This window comes from Haemaphysalis longicornis, unplaced genomic scaffold (genome assembly GCF_048455015.1).
Source record: "Haemaphysalis longicornis isolate Haplotype H1 unplaced genomic scaffold, Haemaphysalis longicornis Haplotype H1 scaffold_2, whole genome shotgun sequence".
Classification (NCBI taxonomy): Eukaryota; Metazoa; Arthropoda; class Arachnida; order Ixodida; family Ixodidae; genus Haemaphysalis; species Haemaphysalis longicornis.
In genome coordinates, this window is record NW_027526295.1 from 231,127,704 (window position 1) to 231,149,399 (window position 21,696).

Consider the following 21,696-nt stretch of genomic DNA (forward strand, 5'->3'; position numbering starts at 1 on the left):
GCCCCTCGTGTTGCACCGGCGCGTGAAACGTCAAAATGCGATTTGCTTTATGGCGTAGGCGCAGGCTTGGAGCACTTCCTTGGACAACTGCGGATGCACCTAACCGAGAGCTGGGCACTTGCGTCGCTGGTTCGACTTACAGCAACTTTTGGTGTCGGTGGGAGTCCTTATGCCGCAGTTATGCCGAAAGGCATGTCGGCCCAGAGCGTCTCCTTCCTGCCTCAAGGTACCGCGGTATTGGGCCCCTTTTGATCTCTGAGAACTTCGGCAGTTGTTCTCAGCATTCTACTTTTTTCTGCAGCCGTGTATCGGGGAATTAGGTAGAATGAACAAGTGCGCCTTGTGGTGGTGTGCCCCTTCGTCTCCCTTGCGACATCGCCAAGGTGTCAGGTGCCCGGCTTTGTATACTCTGGAAGCACTTCGACGAGTCGCATGTAGCTGAAAATTTGTCAGGAGGCACTCCGCCACGGGCCAGGATGGCCTCAAGGTCAAAGCGGGTGCTTCACCGCGACGAGAAATCCCAGATTAGAATTCCGGTTCCTTTTATGATGTAGTCTCTATTCGGAGGACTATTTCAGGGCTTATTGGTATGGTGCCAGAGAGAGATGAAAAAGTTGCAGAGGACATCTATCTGATAACGCTTGTATGGCTTACGATGTAGGCACGAAAATCTTCATCGTCTTCCTTTTTTCCGTTAAGTCGTTTCCTTCTTCTCCACGTGGCTATGACTAAAAGCCTAGGCCAATCGCCCTAGGGTTATGTTAGGCTTAACATTTCGTAGCCCTGACATTAAGCCTAACGATGTGCCAAGCGGCGTCAAACTATTTGTTTAATCTGTGGATAGCGGTCAACGACGTAAGACCGCTAAGCGATACGTTAGGCCTGACCTCGGGCGCATACCCGATCGTGTCTGCTGTTGGGGTCGTTTTTGCTTTAGTGTGAGCGTGTCAGTTCCGGGCACGCCTGGCGGGCATGCCGAAGTCACGTGATGTTAGTAACGCTTTCGCGTTAAAAGCGGTGGGGGAGGCGCCAGCGCTAGTGCGCACGTTCCAGAGAAGAGCGCCGGTGGCCTTTTTGAACGGAAACGTCCTCGGCAAACGCCGAGAAAAAAAGAAGCGTGCGGCCTCCCATCCTTCTCGCGCATGGACGCGGGCCAAGTCGCCGCGGCCACACAGTTACGATACGCGCGCTGTCTCCGACGTGTCGCTCGCGATCCCGTGCCGCCACGCCGCAGTCGAGCCGCGTCATTTACTTGACGCGCTGCCACGAATCCGCATGCCGAAACGCAGTGACGTCTCCTGTTCGAGGCGTCGCGTACACGTCATCCAACCGCTCTCGCGGGTGACACCCCGCTATTTCTCCCTAACCTTCTGTCCGCTTTCAGGCACTCTTTGAGCAGAACCGCTGCGTGGAAGACGGCGCTTAACCGACTGCATTTCCGCTCGTCTGCCGCCCAGCATGATCTCTGACCGCAGATGGGTGATTCTTCGTAGAATGGTTCTAGGTATACGATTTTTTTACTGGGACTTTAGTTTTGTCAGCGCTGTTCTTCCTGGGTGGTCTCCACCACGACGGGTTAAGCTTGCCATTCTTGATGGAGTTTTTCCGTAGGTGCGAAAACGACGGGGCGCTTCCAAGAAGCCATCAGGAGGGGAGCAGCACTTTCAAAATCTGTCTTTGACTTAACGTCTAGGGCATCGCGTTGTTGGGACCTGTGAGCGAATCGAGCTTCCCCTGGGAGTATGTACGGGATCATACGTGGATGATGAAGCCGCCACTTTCGGAATTTGGGGGTTAGCGACGGGCGGAGCTTTTGGCGGGCATGGGCAGTAAATGGGATTGAGTGACATTGGCCACTTTCCGAAGTCGTGAGTTTGCCGAAGCCTTATTAGTACTCACTGTAGTTCAAAAGGCGCGACGTCGCACTTAATATCTTTCAAGACATCGAAGCCGGAACTTCCGTGTAACTGTTGCTCGATATGGCGTAATTTAAGGACCCCGGAAACATTTAAAGTTGCGCACAGGGTTACTTCTTTCGGCGGCTGCCTGCGTGTCGACGAAACAAACGGACACAGCCTACCTTTATAATTTCATATCCGTACGAGTGCTAGATGTGCGAGTGTTCGATCGCTGTCCGAACTTTAATGAATGTGTCCGATTCAATGGTGAGAACAGAATACTTAAAATGCCGGTACCTCGTTATCATTTCCGTCATCTCGTATCTCTTTGTGCTGATCGGGTTTCTGGCGTCTGCAACGCTGATTTTCATGGCGAGACAGGACTCGGAACACACTTTTTTCCATGCTAAATTATGTGCCGCAAAACAAAATACTAAGTGTAGATATGACCACGACGCGCGAAGTTCCAGAACTGGCCTTCCTGCGTGTTCTTTTTTATTGCAGGCTCAAGAAGGGCTCCCACACATTGATGTTATCGATGCGTGTGAAAGGGCTTAGAAGACGATTCGTATCGACCTTTGCAGCTATTCCAGTGGTTAAGAAGAGAGACTGGAAAGACAACTGGTTTATGAGCACGTTTAGACCTCTTGCAACAGAACACGGTTTCGAGCTCTGCTGGGTTGTTTTCCTTCGAGGCCTGTCCGCAGTCGAGTGCTCATTCATTGACCGTGCGTGTCTCCGGCGCTAATCTGACAGCCTACGTGCGAGCGATCGGCCGCATCGACTGCGTCCGTTGTTGACCGTCTCGCAGGCACCGGATTCCGAGAACTGCACGCGGCTCACTGTCTTTCTTGGCGAACGCGATTATGTCCCGCCGTCTCGCCGCAGCTATTGACCGACACCGATACTGTCCTTTGTTTTCTCTTTCTTTTGAAGAAACCCGTCGGGAGGTTGTCTGTGTACAGGTTCCTGGGCATGTTGCCACGTCTTGCGTGGCCCTCCAAGCTGACCAGCGTTTAAGAGCTGTTTATTCTGCTCTACAAATATTCTTTAGCGCCAGCAAATGCATTCCCCTTAATTCCCTTAACTTGTCCCGGTCCTGCCGCGAGTCCCTGTCTCTCTCTTTCGTCCCACGAGACCTGTCTCTTTCCTCGGCTCCTCGTTCCCGTTCTTGTAGGCTAAGCGCGAGGCAGACACAGGACGAGACAAGAGATGCCTCGCGCTTAGCCTACAAGAATGCATCACCAACAAGCCCAGCTTTACACCCTACCTCATTCCCGGGGCTTTTCTCTCCCGTTTACCTCCCCCCCCCCCCCCCCCCTTCCCGTCCAGGCCAGCGAAGATTACCAAAATGAAGGAGTGCTTCAAGCGCGCTTCCCTGCAGGAGTGACAGCTGGCTCGACGTCGCCTGTCCGCCATCCCCTCCTTCCAGCTTGTCGGCTTCGTGAGGGCCTTGCATACATGCATGCGCGTGCGTAATATGCCACCCTTTGGCTTTGTTCACTCGTGCACTCGACGGCGGGCCCTTATCGACCGCGGCGGCTGTGTGACTTCGGAAGCGGCACTGCAGCCGCCATTACCCGAAACGCTTGCCCCGCCGGCAGGAGCGCTGCGGTGCAAAGGCGTCGCCGTCCCGAGAAGCCCGCCTGTAGCATGCAGCGAGCTTCGTTCGAACCGCAGGAGGGACACGCAGGCAGCACAGGCCTCATCCAATTGACGTCTCATTTTTCAGCGAAGCAGCGTCGTCGAACTCGTATCCGTCTAGTCTTGTCCGGTGGCCTATGTTTTCCTTCTGCTGGTTACTTTTTGCATGCTTCGTCGTCCTTGTCGCCCTTTTAAGCACCCCCTGAGAAGAGACAAGACCATTGTCCCTGAAGAAGAAAGTGTATGACAGCTGCACCTTACCTGTTCTCACCTACGGGGCAGAAACTTGGAGGCTCACTAAGAGGGTTCAACTTAAAATGAGGGCGACTCAGCGAGCAATGGAACGGAAGATGATAGGTGTATCATTACGGGACAAGAAGAGAGCGGAGTGGGTCAGGAAATAAACGCGTGTTAAGGACATACTAGCAGAAATTAAGAAGAAGAGATGGACGTGGGCAGGGCATGTAATCCGAAGGCAAGATAAAAGGGTAACAGAATGGAAATGGATCCCTAGAGAAGGCAAGCCTGGCAGGGGGCGGCAGAAAGTTAGATATGCGGATGAGATCAAGAAGTTTGCCGGAATAAATTGGTCACAGTTAGCACAGGACCGGGGTAATCGGAGATTAAGGGGAGAGGCTTTTTCCCTGCAGTGGGCGTAGATAGGCTGGTGGTGGAGGTGGTGGTAGTGGTGGTGATGGTGGTGATAATGATGATGATGATGATGAGGAGGAGGAGGAGGAGGAGGACGACGAGGAGAAAGCGGGTGGAGAAAGCGCGACATTCCTGGATTACCGAAAAAGCCATTCCTGTTGATCTCCTCGAAGTTAACTTCGTACGGCTTTGTCTCCTTGCAAGGCCGTGTACTCATCACCTACACCTCGGGGCGCGTGAGTGAGCAGCCATCCCCTGGAGTTTTTCTTGTCGCAGGAGAATACGGCTGTGCTTCGTTTCAGAAACATTCGAGGTATGCGCGCACGTGTATACAGTGAAAAGAAAGAAGCCATTCGTAATAAAAAGTTGTGGACGGAGATTGCGGACGTTTATTTGTCTTTTTTTAATGTCTTTTTTCAAAACCACGCAGTGGGAAGTTGCAAAGCTACACCATCTGCAGTTGCGTGACTTCGTCTTCGGAATCTTTTGCTGGATGCGAAGTATTCGGATATTGCAGAATGTGACCTTCGATACCGCGGACTGCAACGACGCAGTGTAAAGGCTCTTATAGAAGAGCGATAAAATGTTTAGGTACGTGACTTTGTGTTCCGAACTTTTTTTTTTTTTCAATTTTATAAAGTACTATAGAAGAATGCGCGATACAGGGATTCATTTAGGATTTCCCTTTTGTTTTGTTTTGCTTTCGCTAGCTGGGAATGCGGTCTCTCTAGCTTGGATATATGCCATATCTGATAGTGAATCGCTTCGCCGACTCAAGTGAGCAAGCCCATGTATGGCATGCGAACTTGGCCTTGGGTCCTATCCTCGACGCCGACTTTGCTTTGGTGCCGCCATATTCAACATGTTGGTCGAACGATTTTTAATTAGCTATCAGTTGTCAGCTATACCACGTACATCCGGCTGACAAAGCAGTTTTGTGTGCCCTCGCTAATCAAATTGATGTCTACTCGTAGTATTTTTAGATAACTTTTTCCTACCTCCTGGAAACGCTACGTTCTGAGCTCCCGCGTTTGAAGATAAACTAAGATGTGGCATTTATACGCCTTGTACTCCAACGTGAGTTGCTTGATGAGACCAACCCGCAGCCATCCATGCTCCGTCTGCGATTGGCTGAAACAGCTGACGCATTTCAAAGAAATGGCGGGAAACGGCGCATCACCTACAGGCAACTTTTGGGTGCGTAGAGGTCTGCGTTTCACGCGAGAACTCGCCGCCATTAGCACCGAAATTTTAGTGCACCCCGCGGGCACACGAGTATAGCGACCATTTGCAATGGCAACGACGCTGTGCTCGTGGTTTAGACACACTTTAGAATTTCGCACGTCGGTGCTGAAATTTTAACGAAACAATTTTTTTAGTACGTTGATAGTGTTAGAATTACCTACTGCAACGGCCAGGGAATCATCTGAGCTACGTCTTGATGCTTGACCGGCTTATTTCATAAAATTAATACAATGATTCACAGTGTAATCTACCTCCCGGGCGTTGCCGCAAAAAAAATACTGCCTTTTCCCCCTGTAAGCACAACAAGCAGACAAACGAAAAAAGGCCGCCTGGGGTGCTTCGACGTTGTAGCTACCGTGACAACATGGCGGCGCCCAGACAAAGTTAATTGACTATATAGGGCTGCCATGCTTCCGTTTATGTGACATTGTAGGAAAGTCATTCAATAGAATACCTTCGAGTTTAGCTACGTACCTTGTGCCGTCAAGTGCCTGATACAAGGCTGTCTTTTTCATAGGGGGTGCTATCGAATTGTGATTGGCACATGCCACTGAGACTTATGCCCACGACCTGCCTCCTTGGACGGCTCGGCCGCAGCGCGCTGATGGTGTGGCTGATGGCGCTAGCGCTTTAGGTTGCAAAACAAAAGCGTATACACGACATTCCCGACCTTCAATTGGGAAAAGTCACCATTTTGTGTGTGCTGACAAAGTTTCTAGAAGCTTCCTTCCTCGACTCGGACTTTTATCGCATCCGACTCGATGCCAGCTCGATAACGAGGAGTTGTGCTCATGAGTACTGGTAGGAGTGTGTATTGTTGGATGAGGCGGACTTAGCCTTGCATAACTGCCGGCAATCGCTCCGCCTAATCGTCCCCAGCACGATATCAGAGACACGCAGAGTCGCCACACCTCACTTAGTCCTATTATAACAGAGACACACAATGTCACCACACCTCACTTAGTCCTGTGGACTGCAAGAATCCCAGCAGGAGACGAGACACCTCTCTTCGCACGATTCAGCGGTCCCTTCCGCCATACTCGTATTTAGTCATCTGTTTTCCTGACGTTTGTAGAGTTCGGCCATTCGTATCCGAACATCACCCCTGAATGACGATGAATGCTCTACGACTTCTGGTCGGCTTTACTACTCTCGGTCGGCTTGCCGCTGACTGCTACACGTTCTCTAGTCGTTATTCATGCGCCGCGCCATGATACTGTCTGCGCGCACGCACTACTGAGTGCTCTGGCCTTCTCTTGTCTCTTTGTGGGTGGGCACGGACACTCCTGCAACAATAGACCATTATGTAAAACGTCCGCAATGGGTATCGTTGAAGCGATTACCTGCGCCCGTCAGGGATCGTTTGTGCCTTATCATGTGGGTTGCTAGGCGGTATAGATGGAAATTACGGATGTTTTATCTGGTAGTACTTATTCTGGGTAACCAGGAGAACTCGTCTGCATTCCTGCCTCTAGTTTGGTACGCAGGCCTGATATGGAGAGGGCTGGGGCGCGTCTGGTTTTTTCAGATTGTTGTTATCTTGCCGCACCAGCCCCATTGGTTCAGGGAAAAGTTGCTCGGTTAGTGCTAGGGAGATATCTACTGGCCATGACACGCACCCTTGTGCAAGGGTCCGGGTTACTTCGGGCCGAAAAAAGCGTTATGTCTTCGGACGCTTCCGGCAAACACTTTCCCTTCGTCATGCAGATACAGCGTCCGCTACTGGTATTCGAGCCTGTGACCTCGTGTCTATAGGCGTATGCGTCGCAGCTTCTTCGCGATGCTAGCGTAATGATGATGCATGTTCCTTCCTTCCGTCTCTTCTGCACGGTTGACTGAGCAACACTTATGCAGAAGGTTTATTGCTCAAGCGAGTAGCTCGGTGAGGACCATCAGGGGCAGTATTATTCTGCCACGCCCCTGCGTGCCTCATGTTGTGAGCTGTGTTTACGCTTTGTGGTTGCCCGGTATTCGTGACCCGATTTCAGGTGCAGGTGCCGTGCAACCGCGGCCCCTCGCAAATCCTGCCGTCTTACGTATTCCGTTAGTACGCGGAGGAAAGCTTCCTATCCGTCAAATGTCTGTTGCGCACCGAGCAATGAAAAATTCAATGACTTAACGGTATATGTCCCTGAAGGGGTCATCCAAAATGTGGTCCCATGCCGGCGCTGGCTACATGGGCGTTTAGTGTCCTATTTAGTGGCTCCGCAGGATTGACGTTCCTCGCAGGTGTCGAGAAGTTCTCGTTGCGTCTATAGTGAAGGGCACGTCTGTCATAGATGAGTCAACTTGTAGGCCACGGGTTGTGCTAACGTCACTAAATAAGCATTTATTTAGTGACGCTAGGTTGTGCAGAAGGGGCCGGTGTCAGTGAACGGGGCATGGTTTAGGGCAACTTTCAGTAGCCTTGGCATCAATTCCCAAATAACCTATTTTGTGCCGGTGCTGGGAAGCGTTGAGGGTGCACGGGCGTGGCTTCTGATGGCCTTGTCTTCAACCGGCCGCGCCGTCTGTCCAAGCCTGCCCTCTCGCGAGTACACACCGTTGGCGTTCTGCCTCTTCTTCGGATCGCCAATCAACCGTGTAAAGTTTGTCATTCACGGCGGCTACTGACACGCGCAGTACCCCCTTCCAGTCCTCGCGTAGTGGCCACCCGTGCGAGACGCCGCAAGGAAAGGGCGCGCGCGTGCCATAACCGGCTCGCGGCTACGGGCTAAATATAATCAACCGCGCCTTGCTGCCTCTTCGTTTTCTTCCCCTTCCAAATGTAGCGGCAGACCGTGCGCCGTCCGGGCACATTATTTCTTTCGGCCTGATGGTTTCTCGAACGAAGCGATTTAGCAAATCGTCGGCACCTGCTGCCCGTGCGCAACTGCGGCTTGTCGGTTAAGACATGAACGGAAGTTGGCGTTTTTTTTTAAAGACCGTCTAATGTTTGCGTGCGTGTGCGCCCGCCCATGCACATGCGTACGTACGTGCGTGCGTAGTTGTGAAACGACCTTTTCGAAGGTAATCCAAGCAGAACGAAAAAAAAAGTGCTTCCTGCCCTGTGCTGCAGGCAGCGGAAGCAGCCAGGTGCGCAAGCTGATGTATTTTAGATTGCGTCATCACGCGCAGTCAGCGGGCTTTGGACGGAATTTTCAGTTGGAGTGGCGATGACCTTGGAAAGCGGCGCCTGACTTTCGGTGAATGCTTGGAGCCGTCGTGCACGACTTTTGTTCGCTTTCTCAGAACCGAAGTGCCGAAGATCGATGGCTGCAGCTTGTCAAATTTAGCGGAAGAAAACAAAAAAAGACGCAGAAAAACGAGCCGCCTGCTGCTGCCGTGCGTCGTGCGCGTGGATACGATGGCAGACGCGGCCGTGGCGCCACACGTTTATTTACCCACCTTCGTCGAGTCGGCACAGTTCATTTTTTTTTAAATCTAACGTATACTGTCACTAAGCCGGCACAGTTTGCTTTTTTATTCATTTTGCTAACGCCTATGATGCTATATGTACTCACGGGACGGATCCAGGTTCATAGCTTTTACTTTTACAGTGGCGGTGTATTTTTGTTAAGGAGACTTATTCTCGGTGCCAAGCATTCGGCGCAATTAAACGCTGGCAGAGAGGTATCACCGTAAACGCCATATTTGCGGGGCAATTAAGGCCAAGTGTTGGCGTGAATGACTTGTAAATAAGGAACTGCAACGATACATGCGTCAAATTTTCAGAACGATGCCGTTCTTTACCTCCATGGACAGAAATATTTACAACTTGACTAAGGCGTGTCATAGCGGAGGGCTCCGCATTAATTTAGATCGCCTAGGCATCTTTAACGTACGCCGAGGCATTTACACGAGGGCGTTTCCGTTTATCGCCTCCATCAACAAAACGACCGCCGCGGTCGGAATTGAACCCGCATCCTCGTGTTCAGAAGCACGCCTGAGCCATTGAGCCACCGCGGCGGGTTGAACAAAAAGCTTAGGTTGTGCGCGGTAGTCTTTAAAGCGAAGCTTTAGTGTCCTTTTGATGGCATCTGTAACGCGAAGAAAGCCAACTTTCTCTGACGATGATGTTGAATGATCGTGGGTGAAGTGAAGAAAAAAAAAAACGCTTCCGGTTGGCGGAATCGAACCTGAGTCCCCGCGTTGTGAAGCCGGCGTTATATCCGATTGCTCCGTTTCGACGTGGTCGGAGCGAACGCCAAGCAGCAGGTACCGGTTCGCGCCCGTATACGCCCCAAAGCCAAACGTTAGGCCTACAGAGTGCCCGCCCGAGAGTCGCTGTGGATCTTCTAGAAAAGTGGTGCGAGCCTCCAGAGTAGCACATACTCGCAGTGCAGGATTGGCCGACCCAGGAATCCATCACGAGAAAGCTTCGCGTTCAGCCGTCGTCGTCGTTAGACGGAGGGGTGCATGGTTTATTTATCGCAGCATCTGATTTCATCTTACCCGTATACTTGTAAGAGCACTACGGCCATGAAATCTGACTTCGAACGGTGCTCGGGGCACTGCGCACACTGTACGAGAATGTACGCAATGTAAATGCAATGCCAAATGAAATCATGACGTAGTTTTAACGAATTACTTGCCAGATGACACTACGTCGTCGTGATTGCGCGCCAGTTTTTAAATTTTGGCGTATAATCAAAATGCGGCCTTCGTTACATCGGTTTCGTGGATGAGCTTCGCCGTGTTGCGTGCGAGCGCACAGTGAAGCGCGCTTGGGGGTTTTCGGCCACGTCGACTTTGTTTCTCTTTGCTGCAGCTTTAAAGAAAGACAGGTGGCCTCGCAGGTCATGCAACGAGACCCAACATACCGCTTTATATTCACACATACTCGATTGTCCTGCAGTTTATTATGAACATATAAATCCACAGCCACGAGCATTGCAGCACGATATGCAAAAAAAAAAAAAAAAAAAACATTGGAGCGACACTTTTTCAGTCGTATAGCCACGCAGAAAACCTAATTAACTTAATGAAAAAGTCGAAGGTGGTACTGGACCCAGAGAGAGGCGTGGTTACAAGCACACAGAGCCGCTTGTTCCTATTATAGAATGATGAACGAAAGAGAAGTGAACCAGTCTGGCATCCCTTGTTCTTTCCAGTTTTTGAATAATTTCCCCCCCACCGCTCCGGTCTCTCCGTGGGGGGGTTCTGCTGAGGGTGGAAGGTTTCCCGCAATCTGGAAGGGCTTGGCTGCCTGCGCTGAGCCCGGCCGGTGCTGCGTGCGTGCCAGTGTGCACAAGAATAGCGAGGTATTTTTCAGCTGACCGCGGCAGCTTCTCCTGCGCCGGCTGTCGGCCCCCCTATCGGCGGCCGCTGTTTACTTCGGCCGATAGCGACCCCCGTGGGTTCTGTTGACGCCACGAGCCTGGCCGGCCGACGCAGACACGTGATCGGAGTCCGTGACCCGTGTGCTGCGCTCGCGTGAGCCGTGCCCTGAGTGAGGCGCTTCGGCCTTGCTGAGTGTGCCGGATGGGGAGATAGGCGCACGAGAGAGGCATTTGAATTTACTCTGAACAGGAGCAGGCCCAAAAACGCGATTTTTTTTTTAATGCAACGCAGAACAGTGGTGGCGTAATCAGTGTGTCGGTACTTGGGGTAGTGGGTCTAAGAGAAGTATGAGCGCTTTCCCACTTAGTTAAGTGGTATTTTACGTCAGATAGCAATATAACAAAAAAAAAAAATGAAGGAAGCTCACACTAACATATAAGACATGAAGGTAGAGAAGCTGCAAGCAACCTTCACGACCATCACGAAGATTTCTGCCGATTTGCTTCCTCTTCACTGCCGCACCGACCTTTGCTCCAACATTGTTGCTATAAGTGTGAGCTTCTTTCATTTTTTTGGAAGTGATAATCATTGGACATCACCTTGGAAGGGCGTACGCTCTGACGTGTCTTTGTCGTTCCGAGCAAGTGTTGCCACGATTACGGCGAACGCTGGAGATTTTTTTTTTGGCCAATCTTGGCCAATCTTCCTAAGTGAGTGTGCTTCGCTTGACAAACGTGCGCAGGGGACGCTGGTGGGTCGACGCGAGGCACGCACACACGAGCGCCCGGGATTTTCTTGGTTATTTTTACTGCCGGGTGGTCGTTGCGAGGCACGCACACACGAGCGCAGACATTTTTTTTTTTTTTAACTCCCGGGCGGTCGCCGCAAGGCTCGCGCTCGCGTGCGCGCACTCGGCAATTTCTCGGTATTTTTAACTGCGGACACGAAAAATTACCATTTGCTAAACAGCTTCGCTGTTAAACAAGCAGATCAAGGTAACACAATGCCAACGTTTGTAGGAAGAAAAGCCAACACAAGAAAACTAGGGAAGGCATAGGCAGTGAATCAGGACATTTTTTGCCACTATAAGCTAAAAGGTGTAGAAATTTTAGATTGTAGAGATTAACAGAAATATGCACTTCACTTAATTCATTTTTTCGTTATAACGGTACTTCAAGAAACTGCAAAATTGGGGAGGTTAGTTGATGTATTCACGAAAGGAAAAAAAAAAAACCTCCCTGATAATTTTCATTTTGCTGTGTATAGTTTATCCTCGATGGACACAAACAAAAGAAAAAGGTGCCACCAGATTTACTTTCGTTGTGACGCCCTCATTCCAGCCTTTCGTACGGAACGTTGCCCACAAATCACCCGGGATTGACGCCGCAAGCTAATAACTTTGAGTACGCGTTCACGTTCGCGCGCGTATAGGCTGGCTGGCCTGCTGATGTGTCGATTGTCAAAGCATCTCGTTATTCTTGTCCGTAAACAACAGCGGAAAGGCCGGCCGTGTTGTTGGACTGCTGCTATATGCGGAGTGTTTCGCCAGTCCTCGCTGAATCCGAAGCCGACGTTGTGCTCGCATTGCAACCGCGCAGGTACTTTCTCCTCGCGTTTAAGAATTGGCACACTGACCGTGGCGAGATGTCGCGGATATCTCGGTAGGAGAATCACGCGCCGTTTGAAGAGGAAAAAATTTGACGCGCGCATGCCTGCCACGGCTGGCACGATTGCTTCTGGAGAAACGCCCGCGACGTGACGAGACCGCGGCGACTCATTTTCTAATTCCGAACCGGCGGGCTGGATTCCTACTTGTTTGGCCGCTCGCGTCGGCACCTGTTTTATCGCGAGCCTTGTCCTGGATTGTGCTGCCGTAATCTTTATAACCGCGGTCCGTTAATGCTCGGCATCTCAACCAAGCCGTTTGTTTGCCACCGCGGCGAAATGCCACTGCTTGCTTGAACGTGAACGCTATTTTAACGACGGTGGTCTCGCGAAAGTTTTGGTCTTTCTGCTGCCTGCCTCTATGTCACCGTCCGTCCAAAGAACAGGTGAAAAAAAAAAAAAAAGCTTCAAAACGGAGTACATGCAAGGCCGTTTTAAACTACTATAACTGTTGCCGTGGCTCATACGTATACACGTTATTCAGCGAAAGGGAAACATCAGGCAGATTTGAGGCAAAATATGAATACATAGCCAAGAGTATACCAGCGTTACTTTGTTTAGAGTATACGTTGGATGTGTTTTTACAATAACGAATGAAAAAAAAAAAAAAAAAGCTGGTTAAAAGCGGATTTGAAAAGAGGGAAGATAAAAAATAAACAGCAAAACAAAAGATGCGTGCATAATAGAAACGAAATGTCCCAACGGGTACAGCGCGAACAGTGCGAACTTGGGGAGATTGAATTGGATTGAGCAATCTTACCCTTGCATTCATCGCGGGGCAGCGAGAAGGAACTGCGAACTTGGGGAGATTGAATTGGATTGAGCAAACTTACCCTTGCATTCATCGCGGGGCAGCGAGAAGGAACTGCGAACTTGGGGAGATTGAATTGGATTGAGCAAACTTACCCTTGCATTCATCGCGGGGCAGCGAGAAGGAACTGCGAACTTGGGGAGATTGAATTGGATTGAGCAAACTTACCCTTGCATTCATCGCGGGGCAGCGCCAATTTTTTTTCTTCCATTCTTTGTTAGCAAATAGGCCACCGCTGCTTAGAAGTGATTGTCGTCTTCGTTTGATATCCGTGGGGATTCCACGCGCCCATATTTCGGCACTCGTTAAAAACCCCCTGGTGGTCTATCCCCCATGTGATATCTATCCCCCCGGTGGTCTCCACTAGTACGCGCCTCGTAGCCCCATAGCTGCTGCGGCGCGTAAGTTACTGAGGTTTTGAAACCTGATAATCCCGTCAACCGTGGAGTAGACTTGTAGAATGCGTATTGAATAAAAATATCGAACAATGGCAAAGCGAAGAAGACGCTTCAAAACCAGGGGATTGAATTGTGATCATGTAAAGCTAAACAAAACGCTGGCGCACAAAGGATGGGACGGGCGCAGAGAGAACAAAGCTGTTTTAAGGAATTTAACATCGTTAAAGTTACGTGCCAGGAATTAATCCATTACACCGTAGGTAAGCGAGGGTTTTTTTTTCAGTGCACAGTTTTTTTTTTCTTTGGCGCAGTGTTCCTTTGTTTTTGACACATTCGTGGAGAAAAGGGACAGGTGTTCCTTCTGTTTTTTCTGTGCGAAGCGTTTCGCCGATTTCACGGGTGTGTGATATCTTTAAACTTGTTTGAGCCACGTCAATTTAAATTGCGTTCATCGTATTGTTATCAAAAATAAAAACGTTCGCGCTGGGTGAGCAGATCGGGAAGATGTGGGCTTTAAATTTCCATGGAGAACTTTTTGTCCAGGCTACCAGAAGGAACCGTCAGTCCGGTTCCGTGAAAAATTGCGGGCGGGCGCTTTTGTCCCGTCTTGCATTCGGCGTCAGCACCCCTGTTGTCCTTTTATACACGCGCATGATGCTTCTTCGGATAACGCTGTTCCGATGGAAACATTAACAAAGTTACTGCAAATCTATGGTACGCTGTGCAAATTGGGACTACAGTGCAAAAAAAAAAAAAAAAAAAGCGTTTCCGATACCGGCACTTGCTTGAAGAAAAATTTCAGATCCTGATCCTGTACACCCAAAGAGCCCCGAGAGTTAAATATGCTGCTTTGTGCCTAGTCTGAGCTAGCAATTTTGTTTGCCTCTTCTGCAGACCGTGGCAGAAGCAGAAGAAGATGGAGACGGGAAACCAGGACGAAGCTCCGAAGGACCCGGGTGCCCTAACCTCGCACCCAAGCTACACGGACAAGGACTTTGAAGGTGAGTCTGCTTCTCACCCTCCTCGCACCTTTTCCCCTTATCACCATCGTCATCATCACCAGCCTATCTACGCCCACTGCAGGGCAAAGACGTCTCCCGTAAATCTCCAATTATCTCGGTCCTGTGCTAACTGCGACCAATTTGTCCCCACAAACTTCTTGATCTCATCTGCCCATCTAACTTACTGCCGCCCCCTGCCACGCGTGCCTTCTCTAGGGATCCATTCTGTTACCCTTAGTGAATACGCCATTCAACCTTGAATACGCCAGTTAACCTTTTCCCCTGTAGAAGGTTAAAGAAGTATTAGGAGCCGTTAGCGAGCCTGTTGTCGCCGTGGAGCTTATGCGAAATTGGGAATCCGGTCAAATATGTGCAGGCAAGGAGTGAAGACAAATAGAATGAGGGGATGCGGGACTATCTTATGATGCAGGCATCCGTTTTGCGGTCAACTGCATGGTGCGTACTATTGGCGTCAAAGACGTTGTCGCTGTCGCCGCCCCCCCCCCCCCTCCCCCCCCCCTCACCCCCAGTTGCGATTTCATCCCCATTCGAACCGCACGAGGGCTTCAGCTTCACTTAACCCCCCCCCCCCAAAAAAAAAAGAAAAAGAAAATTAGAGCAACATTACCTCGATAAAAAAGCCACATACCATGTGATTTGTGATGCGCTCATGAGCTAAACCGACGATATTGTTACGCCACGCGCTGAGTTTTAATACACTAAGCTTTTTTAGACTATTTCTGCCGTCTGTCCATCCGTCCATCTGTAACGCTTACACGATGCGGTCCATATAGTGTAGATGAGGCCGTATTACGTGTATTTAATAAAAAAAGGGCCTTCTTCAGACTTTAGTGCAATACAATTTACACTGCCCCTGAAAGAAGGGTGTTTCCAGCAATGCATTTGTGTATAACGGTGAAGCCGACCTTATAAAGAAAAAAAAAAGCCCATCATACAGCAGTGAAGCCCACTGTACGGCGGCTTGCTCTTTGTAAAGTTGGCCTTTCTCACATTTGTTTTGTGTATTGCAGTGAAGTCTCACGACAGCAACCAAGCCACGTAAGAACGCCTCCCGGAATTCTTTGGTGTACTTAATGGCGGAGGCTGTTGCAAGTTTAGTCTTGTCGCCGTTGTCTTCGTAATGCGGCGGGTCGCTCCGCTGGCATTCTCACCCAGCGGTAGCCGCGTCCCTACATTCAATGGAACCGTTCCGGAAGAATCCTCTTCGCGTGCCGGCGCCGCTATCTGGAAGGCGCGAATCGCCGACCTTTGCGTAAACAGGTGCGCGCCATCGCCGCTATAAATATCGAAGGACGCGCACGGCGACCTCATCTATAATGAGCGCTTTGCTTACTTCGCTTTCGTAGGCCCGGCTCGACTTTCCGTGCTTCCTGAAATTCTCTGTGCGAACGCAGGAAGAAATTGCTTCTGTCGTCACTTCGTCAAGACGGGGAAGTTGAGATGATTCCATTAATTCGTGAATCATAGGGCGTATTAGTCGGTCCGCAGAGAAGTTTGTTCACTTTTTCCGGCATCAGCTTGTTTGTGGGCGTTGTGCTTTGAGTCGTCCCAGCAGCGCTAAATGACGTTGAAGTGGCCGCGACGTATATCGTAAGCCACGTTTTGTTTAGCGCTGTCCTCGTTTGCCACCGTTGCAGTAGATCCAATACCCAATAGGTAGCGTTTGTGAATGCGTGTTCATGAGTTCTCTTCGATTTGTCATTTTGGTTGGACTGCCCAAAGACTGCCCGAGAGCAGTCCCAAGGACTGCCCTCGCAATAGGAAACTACGAGGCAGAAAGAAAAAATAAAAACCGGAGCTATTCTTGGGCAGTTGTTGCGCAGTCCAAAATGGAAAATCGGGGTACCGACACATAGATCGATGTGCTGGATTGAGCCCGCGTATGCAGGCGCCTGCGCGAAGGCCGGCAAGATGGCACGCTACCAAAAATGCATTACGTCGCCAACGCTGATGCGCACTTTTGAAAACTACGTTATCATTCACTTTCGTGTCTTTCTTTGCTACCACTGCAAACTGGAATGGATTAACCCGAACGTGATCATTCGCCCAGGTCTACCACAAATGTTTAGGAGAATCCGCAGAGTTCGAAACATTTCGAACTCCAGCATTCTCTGTCACTTCAAACGAATCCTTGTTAGAGACAAGCGTGTGTATTTGTTGGGTGTGTGTGGCTATTCTTTGGACGGTTAAGTGTTCCTGTAGCACCGATACTATGAGTCGACCATGATTGGTAGTGAACTAGGCATCTAGTTCACTGTCGTGTTGTTTGTTTTGTTGCGCACAGAGCCGTTTTTGGGTGCGCATTGCGGGCCCTAACAGAAGGCCCGGATGAGAGGTTTGAGCTGTTTGTGCAAGCTAATAATAATTATTACTATTAAAAAGGAGCTTTCTATGCATCACTGGTGGCGCCGTTCGTACGAGTAAAACGCACTGAAGGAAAGCCAACTTTACACGCTGAGTTTCCACAAGGGGCAGATGATGATGATGATGACGATGATGATGGCGAAACGCGAAGCGCCTTAGGAAAAAAAAAAAAAAACGGTCCCCGTAGTCGGAATTGGACCTGGGCGCCTCGGGTTGTGAAGCCGACGTCTATCAGATTTCGCTATTCCGACACGGTTGAAGCAGTTTGGATTTTGGACTTCGACTTTCACTAAAGTTGCATGCCATAGGAAAAACTACGCGTTTTAACCATCTTTATCTTCAAAAAGTGCTTCGATTGTTTTTTTTTTTTGTTTTTGGTAAAGCAGAATAGAAACGAAATTCAGAATTTGGGATTTCACTCAGGTGGGCAAAGAATGTCGTGAAAGGATGCTGTTATCTTGTGCAGTGTTTCTCCTCTGTAAAGCGGTGCGTCTTGGGCTCTGCTGTTATCGCTTTTTCTTTGCACGCAACGCATTCTCCCTCTCCTCCGGTGCGTTTTCGGGACGTTTTTCGCGTTTTCGTAGTTCTCTCCGCTGAGCTTGTTCATCGAGGCACCCTCGAACATCTGCAAACACTCGATGTGGAAATCGGGGAGAAATTTACGCGCGGTCACACATGCCGCACCCAAGTGGTTTAACTGCCTGTGGCACGGTTTTTCGTTTCCGCCCCATCGGCCAAAGATGGGGCAATTGAGTGAGATGTTTAGTTCATTATAACGAGAGCAGCCGTTTCCAGTGCCCATACGCGCATGTGGAAAAGTCGATTTTACCACCAATAAAGTCGCCAATAAAGTCGCCTTCAGTAATTATACCTGTAAAACGTGATGCCTTTGAACTTGGTATTGCGAGGATGGAAGTTATCCTGCGTTTATACCTTTGATTTTTTTTACCTGGAACCGTGAACAATATTTAGGAGTAGTTGATATTATTCGCTTGTTGTACTGTATCACAAACAGTACGTTCCGGAACCTTGGTGGAATTTTGTTTGCTAATTTTATTGTTTGTTTTTTGAGTTCCTCCCGTGAAGGCGCCATGGATTAAAAGACCTTCGGGGTTTTGTTAGTTTATCTTGAGTTTTTTGTGGCCAGATTTAGGTATGACCGTATGAGTAGCCAAACTTGGCGACTTTCCGTCGTTTTTAGTTCGCGCGCGGGGCTATACCGAGTGAAATAAGCGACTTTTCGTTTCGTTGTTTTTTTTTTATTTGATTTTTGTTTCTTTACCAACAACCTGCATCTACTGCGCTGTATTTTCGTGCAGAAACAGGGTGTTAGACTCTTTACGATTGTTTTATTTGTTCCTGTGTGTTTTTCAGGGCCTTTTAAAATTTTAATGACGTGAGAGCGGTGGATTAGATAGAAATTTATGAATTCGTGAGTTCATTTTTACAATTTTCTATACTTTTTTCCTTCTAGGTTAAGGTAACACATTAACACTTATAACAGTATAAATGTAGTCAAATATATAACCTGCATTTGTAACAGTAAATGTAGACAACTAGTCTACATTTGCACTGTTATAACGACTAAACGTCTTACCCTCGCCAACTACAGATTCTTTTGCTGACGCAAGACTACCCTTTCCGCGGGTGGGTGCTCGGCAAAGTTTTTTCCCTCCTCCTCGCGTCCCAAGCAACCACCGGACGTCCGTCGGCCGGCCACCGTACGTCCATTCCGGCTCTAGCGGACGTCCGTATGACTAGAGTGAACTAGAATTTTTTATTCTAGTTCACTCTAGTATGACGTTCGTTTTAGAGCCGACGGACGTACCATGTACGTCACGTCCGTGGGACGTCCGGATTTAACACTTCCGTACGTCCAGTCGGACGTCCGAAATCGGATGTATTTTGGATGTTCAGTAAAAATTTCCAGAATCGCATAACGAGAAGTTCCTACAATGAATACTGCAGTGCATGAGACCAACACACTACCAGGCAGACAAGCGTACATGAACAGTGAACTTTCTTCACATGATTCTTTAGCTGTTCTTCATTCTTATATATCCTTCTTCAAACAGATGGCCGTTGGAGACGGTGTGCTGCTTCAAAAAAGTAAAAAAAAGTAGTCTTAATTTTAGAAATATGCAGATGAAACTTGCAATATAATATACAAGTCAGGGTGTTGACGTACAAAATCTTTTTAATTGAAAAGCAAAGTAGCTTTGTCTTTTTTGCTTTTATATTCAATTTAAGCCGGTATTTGATACTTTATAACTTTGTACGTCCATTGGCGGATGTCATTCGGACTTGCACATCCGTGTCTGGATGTCCGCTGTACGTCAGAAACTGTACATCCAAATACGGATGTACAGTGGCCGTCCAAGCTGGGCATTAAATGTTCGGCTGTATTTCGGACGTCCGACGGACGTCCGTGGTTGCTTGGTGTAATCAGCGTTCCAGCGTTCTGGGAGGACAGCCTCGTAATGAGAAATGGCCCACGCCCGTTGCTCAGTCGTGCAGCGTGCTTGTAAAGCAGCTTCGCGTTTTCAAGTTTCGAATTTCGCGCTTAAGGCTTAAGGCGCTTAGTTCTGTGCATTGGATCAAGACGTGAGATTCCGCTGCGTAGATCAACGTTACTAGAATAAGCTGGCGTAGATCTGCGGTGCTCCTCCCTGTTCTGTGGTTCGAACGGATCACATGGCCGGCCTTGGCACGTATGCGGACGTACGCGTCGACCTGATCTTTCGGGAGGAGAAAAGGGATTGGAGGGAAATGCGCCGTGGTTTTGATCCCGCGGTTGAAAGGGGCGTCCTCCCGCTTTTGTGGCGCAGGTCACCGAGCTCACACGGTGTACGTGGGGCTGCACGTGCCGGGCTACCGCCGGCGCGGCCACCGCAGGCACCACCGGCATCACCACAAGAACGGCCACGCCCGCAAGGACGACGGCGGCGCCGCCGGCGACGGCAACCACCGATCAGGTAAGAGCCTGCTCGCGGAGTTTCCCGAGCAGCCGCGCCTGGCCTCCGCTTCTAAATAGGCGCCAGTGGCAGTTGCGAAGATTGGGGATGATTTATGTGAGGGCAGCGAGTTCAAGGGGCTCTATTGGGCCCGAGTGGGAGCTGAGCGGGGCAATTGGCGGGGGCTCCGCTGCTGATGAATTTGATGTGGTCTAGTTCAATCAGCCGGCCGTTAAACGTGGCCTGTCGCTTAGAAGGGAACGTATTTTATTGTCGTTTCGTGCGTGGGCTCTCACTAGGTCGCAGCACGAGTCCCGTGACTGATTTGGTTTTGCTATTTGAGAAATGGTTTTACTGTTCCACGTTTGCTGTTCCAAGAACAAAATAGCTGCGCTGTGTTGTGCATCATTGTCTTTCAGTAATGCAGTAATAAGCGTAGTTTCTGCCATCATTTTGCCAGTGATGCAGAGATGTATAAGCTTCCTGGTGCAAAATATTGCGTCTTATTGGTGCAGTCATATGTGCTTCCAAGCACTCGGGTGTAAGGAAATCCGTAGAGGTGTCAGTTAACAGCCGTGCCAGCTTTGTTTTAATTAGTCTATAAACTTCCATCCAATGGCTCACGCTCAGCCTTTGAGCACTGTTCAGAAACATCGCCAAGCACTCATCAGTAGGTGTCTTCGATTTGACTACACTCACTGCACTCGTGCAGGTAGTGCAGCACTCGCCTCTTCGATTTTCTGGTGCAGCACGCAGCACCTGCACTTTTCTCTTTGATTTGCCGACAGTGCAGGGAGTGCAGGATGAGTTCACGGCTTTCCCTGCACTTCCCAGGGACGAGGTGCAGAAGCAGACGACAGAAGTGCAGGACCGGTCCTGCAGTGGCAGCACTTGTGCTGAATTATTTCTAAACTCATGCAGACAGTGCAGGCCAAATCGAAGAGACTTATCAGATCTGGAAATGCTGTACACGTTTAACCTCTGTATGGTGATGGCGAATAATGTATTGTCAGTCTGAGAGATGACCCAGCAACATTTTTTTTTTCATGTTGTATTGGGGGATATTAGTGTTAGACAAAGTTAAATGCATTTCATTAGGTTGAGTGGTGTATTTTTAACACTAAGCTCTTTTTGACGTGAGAAATCAAACGGCAACAGCAACGAAAGGTTCCACAAGATATGTTCCAGGCTTAGAACGCTCATGGAGTAGGGCAACGTGGTTCTATGAACATTGTAGTAGGGTGCCTCCATTCATGCGCCTCCGCTGTATGGCAGCGCTGGCATCGAGGCACTCGACGTGGAGCAGTGGAACGCGGTAAATTTGAATTGACTTGAGAAAACCTCTAGTGTGTTAACTTGGGAGGAACGAGACGGGAGAGGAACAGCATGAGAGGTGAGCGGGAAAGCAAAGGGAGTTATTTACTTGGCAGAGGTGCCAGTCGACTATCGTCTTTCGTCAACGTTTGCAACGAAAGGAGCAGATAGGTGGCCATTTTTTTCCTCATTTCTTCCCACAATAGGTTCCAGCCATTTTGCAAGAGCAGCGTCCAGGCAATGGTATCAGTTTTTGGGGCGCTGAGATAAACTCGATCCTCCTCACGGTGTATGTACGGATAAAGAAGCAACATGCTGGGGCACTGAACATTTTAAAACATCTCCCCACCCCCCATCTCTTTTGACACAGCAATGCTGCATACTCTGTTAGAAGCATAAAAGTTGTGCCGCATGTGCCACAGTGCTGCTGCTTCTGCCTTAATGCTAACAGGAGGCGAGAGGACAAGG

The 21,696-nt window shown here is 49.5% G+C and overlaps 1 protein-coding gene across 6 annotated transcripts in view; it reads left to right on the top strand.

Annotated features, from left to right (window-relative positions):
* Ndae1 (Na[+]-driven anion exchanger 1) overlaps positions 1-21,696 on the top strand; it is a 115,411-nt gene that overhangs the window by 47,287 nt on the left and 46,428 nt on the right. For all 6 annotated transcript variants that reach the window (XM_077699665.1, XM_077699666.1, XM_077699667.1 and 3 more), the window contains exons 2-3: positions 14,469-14,575; positions 19,789-19,935. In XM_077699665.1, the coding sequence (XP_077555791.1) occupies positions 14,469-14,575; positions 19,789-19,935 (254 nt within the window). The remainder of the gene's footprint in view (positions 1-14,468; positions 14,576-19,788; positions 19,936-21,696) is intronic.